Source organism: Lathyrus oleraceus, chromosome 3 (genome assembly GCF_024323335.1).
Source record: "Lathyrus oleraceus cultivar Zhongwan6 chromosome 3, CAAS_Psat_ZW6_1.0, whole genome shotgun sequence".
Lineage (NCBI taxonomy): Eukaryota > Viridiplantae > Streptophyta > Magnoliopsida > Fabales > Fabaceae > Lathyrus > Lathyrus oleraceus.
The window spans coordinates 324,943,641-324,954,921 of record NC_066581.1 but is presented as its reverse complement, the minus strand read 5'-3'; the positions used below and the strand labels follow the sequence as shown (position 1 = coordinate 324,954,921).

General features: G+C 33.2%; 1 protein-coding gene across 1 annotated transcript; it reads right to left on the bottom strand.

Moving 5' to 3' along the window:
• Positions 1-596: 596 nt before the first annotated feature.
• LOC127127436 (AMP deaminase) lies at positions 597-10,961 on the bottom strand. Its single transcript, XM_051056623.1, has 20 exons — positions 10,522-10,961; positions 9,074-9,225; positions 8,612-8,819; positions 8,269-8,447; positions 8,123-8,174; positions 7,898-8,025; positions 7,610-7,789; positions 7,122-7,189; positions 6,882-7,024; positions 5,811-5,872; positions 4,314-4,427; positions 3,922-4,062; positions 3,471-3,623; positions 3,142-3,195; positions 2,950-3,060; positions 2,700-2,873; positions 2,548-2,628; positions 1,613-1,711; positions 1,166-1,291; positions 597-1,052 (listed from the first exon to the last, which is right to left on the bottom strand). Exons 1-19 carry the CDS (start codon positions 10,865-10,867, stop codon positions 1,223-1,225), a joined length of 2,514 nt encoding a protein of 837 aa, XP_050912580.1. The 5' UTR covers positions 10,868-10,961; the 3' UTR covers positions 597-1,052; positions 1,166-1,222.
• Between the last annotated feature and the right edge of the window lie 320 nt (positions 10,962-11,281).

Here is an 11,281-nt window from a genome sequence, read left to right as displayed (position 1 = left end):
TTATAATATCAATCAATAATCATAATGATAGATTGATGAATTATTTTAAATTGATGAATTCCTATTAGATGATAGGATAATGCATACTAATTAAATTCAAACATTTATCAAACTATCCCACACACTATTATTTATAAAATATTTTAATAAACTGAACTCATTTTGTTATTACAAAAACACTGATAATCATTCTCTTGAGAATTGAGTAAAACTCACATGAGTAGCATATAATGAGATAGGAAATACTCCCTCATTCCAATAATAGTAATAATGAATGATTTAATTTATCATAAGAAGAAAAAAAACTAAAAGAGAAAGAGAAACAATGATATTTTTATTAAAATAAATCATGTATTGAAAAAAATAAAAATAATATTAATTAAAGGATAAAATTGAAAAAATTACATTAAAAATTAAAATGGATCATTCATTTTGAAACACTCTTTTATTTCAAATAGATCACTCATGGTGGAAAGCAAAGTATCTAATAAAACAAATCATAATCCTCCCTCTATATTGCTCAAACATGTCAAAATATACTTAATACCAATGTTTATCCTATAGCATTAGGAGGGATGGTTGAGAATTTATCAAAATAAAATTTAAATGTTCACTGATTACTCGATTCAATTGTTAGATCATTGTCATTACATTGCATGGCAAAATTGAGGAGACTCTTCATCTTCCAATGAAAAAGCTCCCTTAAGAACATGGGGATCAAAATTTGAGAAAAGCTAATTTCTCTCTTTGCAGTATTATTATTTAGTTCCAAGGGCAACAAGTATCCATTGCATTATGCACCAACCCAATTATTGATATTCTACTAATTTAAAACACCCGAGCACATTAATACTATGAGAAAAGACTTTCCCAATAGGACCGTGATGATTTGTAGTTCTGCAAGTCTTGCTGAAGCTGAGTGATGAATTTCCTCGAACAAATCTGTTAACGTCCGCGGCCTTAGTATTACATGTGTTGCAAGCCTAACCATGAAATAGGGCTCTCATACACCATCGTCAATTCTCAGTAGGTGTGTGGAACTCATTTTCAACCTACAAGGAAAAAGGTTCAATCATCTAAGAAGGAAGAAAAAGACAAATTGTGACACTAAAACCACAACACAAGCAGACTCGTGAAGGAAGAAAAGACGCTAAGGAGATATAACCTGTTAGCAGCTTGGTTTTTCAAGTGTGGATGAAGAACATGCCACCGTCATGTTATATTATTTGTCTACTACTTCAGGAATGTTGGCTCTGCCCAAATAAACCATTCGCATTTCATCTCTCCAAATCTGTAAGCATAGCAATCAAAGTAAGGAAAATATGGTTTTGGGGTAAACTAAACCATAACAGAGACTTTGTAATTTGGTTAATTTTGTGATGATCTTTTAAGTAACGGGAAACAATTGTAAACTATCAAGCTATCACAAATCAAAGAAAAATGCTAAAAAGTGAAGAATTGAAAGCAAGCAAGCAACAACTCCGATTTGTTTATATTGAAAATTTCAACTCTTAACATGAAAAGAATTTAGTATAAATAATTGGATTCAAATTCATGTTTGCAACAGTATACAATTTACATATGGTAACTTAACCATGCATTGATCCCATACCGTGTCTCGGAATTCCAATCTGATGTGAGGAACATTTGTTTTGTGAATGTCATTTCCATTTGGCCCTCTCTTGTAATACTCACTGCCAATCCAGTGTGACTAACAACATAAGAAAAACTAATCAGTTGAGTACAAGACAGGCCACAATACTTCAAAATAAAAAAAATTACATTCAGCTTTTATAGCATTATATTAGTTCAGATTATTTCATACTCTAAATGAAGTATAAACATGATCCTAGATCTAATAATTACCCAGTTCATATTCAGACTTACTAATTTTAGTTTGATCATTGTAACAAATTTTTTAAATTGTGGGAAGTACTTCACAGTTATGAGCTATTAGTGTTTGACAACTCATTTGATTCTCAATATAAACAGGGTGGAGAAAAAAAATTGTTAAATATAAAAATTGTGTCAAAGTTGCATGCTTCTAAATCTCAAATAAAAAATACCGAATTAGAATGGGCAACATTGCACCATGATTATGCCATGAGATGAAATATTACAGCTCCTCACTAACATGTGGTACTTACCTATTATTTTTTCTTTTGTACACATGCCATACATACTTGGATAGTAGTAGCACCCCGGGCATCTTTTGATGAAATATGACAATTACATAGGTTAACATTTTCACAAAAAGTTCCATCTCTTCACAACTTATACTAGTTCCAAGGAGAGGTTGTACGTTGATGAATGGTAATTATACTGAATAACACAGACTTTCACATTTAATCTCGGAAGTACGACCATTGTATGAGCAGTAGATAACTTACTTCCACTAAAGATTAGATTCTTTTAAAATATAAACACTATAACCAAACCACTTTCCCCGGGGCTTTTGGGGGGGTCTTTAGCAGTAAAAAAAAACAGTTATCGCTTAGGAGTAGAGAATTTACTTTACAAAAGGCTTAGATTTCAAGATAACTTTACCTTTAAGGCATGTGAGAAACCTGACTGGTAAACTGAATTCCGAGCGATCTCAGATAAATCGCATGAGCTCAATTTCCAAACCTACAGAGGAAGAAATGTCCTAACTGTCAATATTGTCTATTTTTATGCTAGAGAGAGATCTTGGTACTTACAGAAGCAGCTATGCTATATTCTTCAACCAATGGTTCCTTTGTTAAGTGAATCTGGAGCGGATCATCAGTGGAAAGTGATACATTCAAACCCCTCAAGAAGAACTTTGGAAAAGGATTCTTATGGTAATCTAAGAATAGGGAGTTATTGCTGAGGGGAGACATTGCCAGCCCAATCTGATAATAAATACCCACCACCAATTAGTCACTGCATGTATCAGTATTTTGCAATCTGTTGAATCGTGGACCATACCTGAGCTAAATAATATAAATATTGGAGCACGGGAGATTTTCTCAGATTAATTCCATGTGCAATGTTATGAGCAGTAAGAAAGGTTGCAGCAAGATGATCAATATCACCGGCCTGAATAGAGTATGAAACATCAATTGCCCATAAAACAAATTAATAAATATCAAAACAAAGAAAATATAAACCAGTAAGTACCTCTCCACAATGTGGACGTAATTTAATTGTTGTCATTCCCTTCGACTCACGAAGCTGTGAAATATTTATATTAGCTCATATTTTGGGATCAAATAAATTCATGAAATTCAGATTCTAGTTATGGAGTGAGATGCAGAAAAACGTTGTATAGATATTTAAGGAAGTCTATTGTTTATTGAGGAAAGAAGCAAGCAATGAATAGAATATAAAGTGACACTCTTAATACTAACATGAATTCCATCTTGCATTTCCTCTTATCAGCAACCAGGGCTGGTTTCTCTGGTGATTAACTTACTAGTATATAGTTGTCTTTGAAAAAAGTTACACACCTTGTTTAAGGTGTAAAGATTGGCATAACAGTAGTAGACATAGTATGAAAATGCTGGATTATATTTGTTTGTCCATTGAGCAGGTGTAGGCATGTGTTTGGTTGGCCGTCTTTCAGGCTTGCTTTCATCATCAACCAAATCCAACCCAACAACCTAAAAATGTAAATATAAATACAGCATTAATACCAGATAATGGATATTATTATATTGCAGAAAGAAGATACAAAATAAATAAACAAAATGTGATTGCTAAAATTGGGTATAAAACCATTTTAATATTAGCAGAAAATTCCATTTGTGCAGTGCATATTTGCAGTCATTTAAGCTGCTTTACTTTGATTAATAAGTGTATAGGTTATAGAATACAATATTACCATCAGCACAGTCCAATATGGGTAGCAAAAGACTCCTAGTTCCAACAATATAAGAGGTAGTTGAAAATGTATCACACCTGTTTCAAGAAAACATGTAGCTGAGGATGTGAATCGGGGTCCACAGTAACCTCAAAAAGTGGAATGAAGATATTGTCAAGGATGTTCTGGAATGACGTCACAATTCCCATTTCTTTGTACACATTATATAACCTTGGAAGCTGCAAAACAAATTTTAAAAGAACTACCATCAACAACCAACACTTGCACAATATTCTCAACGAAACAAACTAAGCCAGAAACGAGAAGTATCCAAATAGTACTAGATCTTTAGCATTTCTAACAGGAACATCAAAAGAATAGCTTAGGAGGCTGAAACTTGCGACATTGTAAAAAGGATGTAGTAGAAGAATAATGATTTATGCATTTGAATATTAAGGTTGACACTGACAAGTAAATAATGGGAGAATACCTGAATCAGCCAAACCACATTCTGGCTGTAGAGTTCATTATTCACTATCCAACTAGCAAGTTGATCCCACTCACTTTGTTTCCTACCATATATTGATATTCTATACTCAGCCATCTGTGAATCAGGCAGGCAGAAAAGTTAGCAAAAATCTAGAGCCCACGTCAGAAGGGAATAACTAGTTTGCTGTTGCGCTACTTCATATAGGTTTATGTGTAAGTTTTTGTTTTTTTAGTCAGGGCTTTAAATGCACACGCGAATGTGAAGATATGATTTTTATAAAAATAAAAAAATTTCATTCATATTTGAACATTTGTGCAACTGATTGGACAAGTGTTAAAGAATACGACATTTTTTCCTTTCTTTTTTAATAGAAATTTATAGAATTTGATATTCATTTTTGCTTTTTATTTTTAATAATAGATGGGCCACCGAAACATTCTCTATTCAAAACTCTACCATATTCACTTTCTCATTCCAACGCATTGTTAAGAAACCATGATCTCTGCATTTCATTCAATCGCCATTTTTAGTTTTAAAACGGCGACAATGTGATGGAATGAGAGATTGTGCACGGTAGAGTTTCTAAAAGAGAATTTTTCGGCGGACCATCTATTACTTCAAATAAATAGCAAAAGTATTAAATTCTATTAGTTTCTATTAAAGAAAGAAAGAAAAGATTGTCTTATTCTTTATACACTTTTTCCAATCTCTTCAAATAAATAGCAAAAGTATTAAATTCTATTAGTTTCTATTAAAGAAAGAAAAGATTGTCTTATTCTTTATACATTTTTTCCAATCAGTTGCACAAAGGTTCAAATATGAATGGAAATTTTTTATAAAAATCATATCTTCACAGTTAGGGTTGTTCATGGTATGGTTCATGGATAAAACCGAACTGAACCGAACCATTTCAATTTACTCCGAACCGAACCATAATCATTGGTTTGGTATACCGTTTTGAAATTCCGAACCTTACCGAACCGTTAGAAGTTAAATTTTCCCAAACCGAACCGTTTATTAAAGAACCGAACCGTTAAACTATTATTTAAAAAATTTAATAAAAAAAAATTAAAACATGTTTTTAGTATTTTTCATTTTCAGTTTCGGTTCGGTTACAGTTACAGTTTGGTTCGGTTCAGTTCTAGAACTGTTTGTGCAATATGGTTTGGTTTACTAACCTAACCAAACATAACAGTTCGGTTATTTTAACTTCAGTTTGGTTCGGCGGTTCGGTCCAGTTCATGGTTTCTTTGAACAACCCTATTCACAGTAAAACGTGCATTTAAAGCATTTAAAGCCCTGACTACAAAAAGAAAAACTAAGGACATGGTTAAGGAAAGGGCAAAACTGACGCATAAATACAAAATAGCACAACAGCAAACTAGTCCATGTTGATTATTAATCTCTGGGCTAAGAAGTACAAAAAGGACAAAACAAAAATTAAGTATTAAATTACAAGTATTTTAATATAAGAAAAAAATGCAAGGTATCAATTACCTGATATTTACTGGCTTCAAGATCAGAAAATACTTGCTTTGTCACCTCGGCAAGGAAACGACCTAATTGGTACAACACAATAGTATGAACATATGTGGGTAAAAGATGCCTTAAAATTGAAGATAACTAACACAAATCATAAAACAGTAAACTCTCAAATGACTTCTGTGAAATTTGGATATTCTTTTGTGGATTTTTTTCTTTTTTGTTTCTTCCACAACTTTATTAATACAGTTGCTTTTGAAAAATGTAAACCTAAAACTGCTTTTAGACGCCAACCGACCATTTCAAATTCAAAATTCATACCTAATTCAATAATGTAATACAATTTCCAACAACTCTCACCATCCTTAGAGAATAATCCATACATGTGTATTAGTCAAAGACCTTAAATTTTCCATTTTATGAATTCATGGTACTTCTCTTTCAAAACAAATTAATGACATTATGACAGAATCCCACAGAACATTGAATTGAGGCACATCCACCTTAAACAAAGTAAGTTTTATCTTCCATCAGAACTTAACGATATTAATCACTACAAGTACCAGTTATCCAACTCCCTGTCTTTAACAACAAATATGACATATAGACAAGGTAGGAAATAATATATCCATTACATTGTAGATATTTATTATAGATTAGATGATCATGTTAAGTGTTTGACTCTTCGTTTCAGATCTGGAAAATTTTTGTGAAGTTAAAGACAATACTTATGTGATTTAAATAAACTTGTTTGAAGTAGAGCTTTCAAAGAAAAACAACTAAGCAAAGAGATTCCACTATACATTAGAATATTACTCCTTCCTTTCTATTTCAGTTGTTGCTTTACAGTTATTTACACATACCAAGAAAAATGATAAATTTTGTTACTTTTGACATAACTATTTGTCTTTTTTCTATAATACCATTAGTTATTAAGTATTTCATTTCACATATTTCTCTCAGCAATAATTATTTAAGGGTATTATTGACAACAAAAGTTAACGTTGCTTTGATATTTGGAAGTGACAAATGAAAACAGTTTTCAACAAAAGTGACAAGACAAGTAATAATGAACAGAGGGAATACCTTGAATGAGATTATCCTGCTTCAGGAATATCTCCCTGAGCCTACTTTGACCACAGGGATTGTACTTGAGATTGAATTTGTCAAAGCGATGAAATGTACTCTTGTCTGCGTGAACATCCAAAAGATCAACATTGAGGTCGTATCTGTTTGAGAGAGAGAGAAAGTGTTGAAACTTATTAGCAACCAAGCTTAATAATGAATTATAATATAGTAGAAATTATAGAAATGTTTGTTACCAACCCAGTCAAATCCAAACTCTCAAAAACTTCTTTCAAGGTCAGATAAGTCCCATCTCGAAATATTACGACCTGAATGAAGTAAGAATTTTCCAATGTTTCAATAAAATGCAATGTATATCATCTTCCCAAAATATGACTCATATTATATTAATACAAAACCAAATAAGCTAGCATAATTCTATTTCCAATAAGCATACATTACACTGAACTATACTATTTCATCTGATACTTATTAAAACATGTATGATGTAATGAGCAATACAAGTATGATGTAATGAGCAATACAAGTGGATGACCTGTGATTTAATGTTGAATTTCCATTTTATGGCATACACGAACCTACAGTTTGATTGTATTTATTTACTAAGCAGAGCAAACAATGACAAAACAATTGTTTTTCTTGAAAATGAATTTGAAATAATAACTCCGCTAAAAAAATATACATCAAAGCAAGTGATAACACAGCAATAAACAGATCCAAATTATTACCTCATCAGGTTCTTTCCTCAGCTTAGATTTTATAAACCTTAAAAGATGTTTCTGGTTCATGCATGCTGAGTGGTGGACATGAGTATCAACTTTCCTAACATTGTAAAAGTCTCGATGAGGAGCACTCTTTTGGGCAAGAAATTCCTTATCCGCATTTAGCATCAAATGAAGAATGAATTGCTGAGTACATACAAAAATTGTCAAAAATCAGCTGACCTTGCATGTGATTAAAGTATAAGCATATCCTATATTTGGTAGTCATACTCAGAAACTGAAAATTATATTTACTTGTTCCAGAAGATTAAGCCGGTGATAGCATAAAGTCCTTATGTTACCCGCTGCTGCGACTCGATTTATATGATGGAGGTCAGTGAAAAAGGTTGTTGCATCTGCAACAGGAAAAAGTTCTTGTTTTGCTGCAGATAACAAGAAAAATTGCATAAGACTCCCAGCTGGAATGGTACAATAAAAGAAAAGTTACAGAAAACAAACACATATTCCCAACATACTTACAATCTATATTTGGATATACGTGAACAACCCCATCTTGCATTTTAAAGTAATGCTGCATCACAGCAGAAATAACATTCATTCCATCACAGTGTATATAACTTCAGGATAACCATGTATTCGCTAGAAAAAGAAAGTAAAATACTCACATCAGATTTTCCTTCAGGGGTGTAAAAGAATGGCTCTGGGTTAGGTTTTGGAGTTCCGGGGTCAGATATAACCTCTTTTTCCCATGGAGCAACTGCTTCTGTAAAGACATATCTTTTTCTCATTTCAAGGCATTCTTGAAGCACCATGTAGGCTTCCACTTCATCGGGTAATGGAGCCTCTGAAACCAAAAAAAAAAAAAGTGAAATATAAATTACTAACTTTCTTCCAAGTGTGTTATTATAGGCTGCAAAGGTTGATAAAGGAAGTGGACTCTACTCGTGCTACAAGAAAACCGGTTTGAAGTAAATAATTGCATTCAAGAGAAAAACCAAAACTTAGTACCAATAGGAGTAATTATAAGTCGAGCAAAAGTTTCATGCTCTGGCTCTTTTCTTAGAATATCAGCTGCAATTGGGTCAGGCTGCACACCATGCAGGTCACCAGAAACACTCTGAGAATGGTTCATACTTGAAACTGCAACTGGCATCTGCTCTCCATTAGCAATTCCACAATCAGGTAAAGGCTGGTTCTGGTTTTTAACTTCTGGTCCCTGAACATAGGTTATTTCAAACACTATCAGAAATCATTCTGTCATTTTGCTTTAGTGGGTACTGAATATATCATCCTAAATAATCAAAGTGCATCTCAAATTCTCAATAGGCAACAGGAAAATATAGGTAGATTCCAATCCTAGTTTGAAGAAGCAAGGAGGAGTACTGATGGCAACTTATCATTTGACAAGCAAACATTTTTCATTTACACAATATGATATGAATGCTAAACTTAATACCAACAGCAACTTACAACATCTCCATTGGTGTGAAGATATATAGTATCTAATTTAGTGTGGTCAGCAATATCATCATCGTCTGATTCTTCAACACTGTCAAAGGCACTAGCACTTGCTACGGGTGACTTGGGAGAAAGTGGCCTCATGGTTTTCCTCTTGAGGGTACCTGAAAGTGCATATATTTTTCTTAATCAGTAAAACAAGCTGAGATCAAACAAGGCAGTTCACGTACTAATGTGAGCAGTGCATCAATGAGAGGCTACACAAAAAAGAAATAAAGCAAGGTGGAAAGTGAAAATGCAAGCTGTTCATCCCTTCCTCCAGTGGCATGTATTGATGCTAGAACAGGGCTTAGCTAAACCTTTTGAAGGTTAACTCAAAACAATACAATGAAATAAACCTCCTCAAGCTTATGTGTTAGCATATAGTTTTGCCAACAAAAGAGTATTAAATCATTCTAAATTAAACATGTAATACAGCTAGATGAAAACTTGGTGCTTTTGACTATTTTCCAATGGCAGGCCATCTTTTGCAATATACTTAAATTTCCACATGCTTGAAGTCATTTCAATCCATTTAATTTAGATCCGTTCGACCAAAGAAGTAACAATTCCATCTGCACCAAATAAATGCAACAATTTCTACTACAATAGTCACTTCAGGTTCAATGCACAGACGTATTTCTCAACCACTCATTCATTTCATTTTACCCCGCCCACTGAAACTCTTAGCAATACTATTTATTTTATTGGCAGTAAAAGTGAAGATGAAAAGAAAAGAGATTTGGATTCTTTCAATTCTTTATTTGATTACTGTGGAGAATCGCCGACAACTAGCAAACATTCTATTATTCTTTAGACCAGGTAAGCCTTTATTTACATGTATCTTACATAGTACCTACACTTCCGATTAAGTATGTGTCTAATGTTTGACCATGGCAGAATACCGAACAAACATTCATTCAATCACATTCACTTTCATAAATTATAACTAGTTATGTATCTGGTATTCATATTATATCAGTTTAAGTGTTTCATAGCACATATCAAACAAACACATCAACTCATATGATCACATCAACATACCTGATTCCATCCTCTATCATGCAAACTTTCACTCAATAAGAAGAAAAACAAAATCAATGACACATACAAAGCCAAATTATATCACAAAAGCAAAATATTCATATTTTTCCTATCCCTTTCTAAATCTAAATCAACATCAATTTTTCACATGAGCAACAAAATTGAGAAAAACCTAACAGCGCACTCTTCAAACATCAATCAAAATCAGCTCCACAAACTGCTCTACCAGTTCACACTGTCTCTGATCAATAATCAATCACACAAATCCCACACATGACAGATTACATTACAGCACAGCAATCAAAAACAGTCCACAACATCAACTTCAATTCCAATAATATCTAAGATATCAACACTGCAAATTAGCTCATCGATACCTTGATGAACCGCGTGCAGCTGCGGCAACCCAGCCGGAATCCCTTGGACTGTAACCTGTCCATTTCTCTTCTCCTCGCCTTCAGACATCATCGTGACATCCGGCAGCGATGAAGAACCTCGTCGTCGTAGATATCCATTCACCTTCCTTCTTGCTCGTCCGCCGCCAGGGATACGGTTAGGCAAATCAGTGGCGGCGGAGACAACGTCGTCATCTTCATCATCACCGTCGCGAGCGAACTCGAGAAGTTGTAGGAGTGTTTTGCGGTGCAAAAAATAAGCGGAGATGGCGACGGTGGAAGCTCCGACGAGAGCCGCCATGGCTAGTTGCAAAACATAGGTATCCATCTTTTTCTGTTTGGGAATAATGTGAAAAGCTGAAAATGAGTGTAACCTTTTAATAGCAATTTATTAAATTATATTTTTCAATAAAATGTGAAATTAAGAAAGAAATAGATAAACCCTACTGAAGAAGGAAGAGTGAGCTCAGTGTTAAAGTGGAAACAGTAGAGGCATCTTTCTTCGTATATTGGGTCTTTTGTACAAAATTGCTACTTCCAAGTAAAAGTCTAACTTAAATTTAAGACAATAAAGCACTAGCAAATTTATCATATTAATTTTGTTTTAATTCTTCCCGTACTCCAAGTTTTTTTTTTAACATAACTTTTAATTCTTCTATATAAAAATAAAATAATTATAATTTTTATTATAAAAATTATATGTCATATATTATTTTTATTTTTTTCAATTTTTTTTAATAAT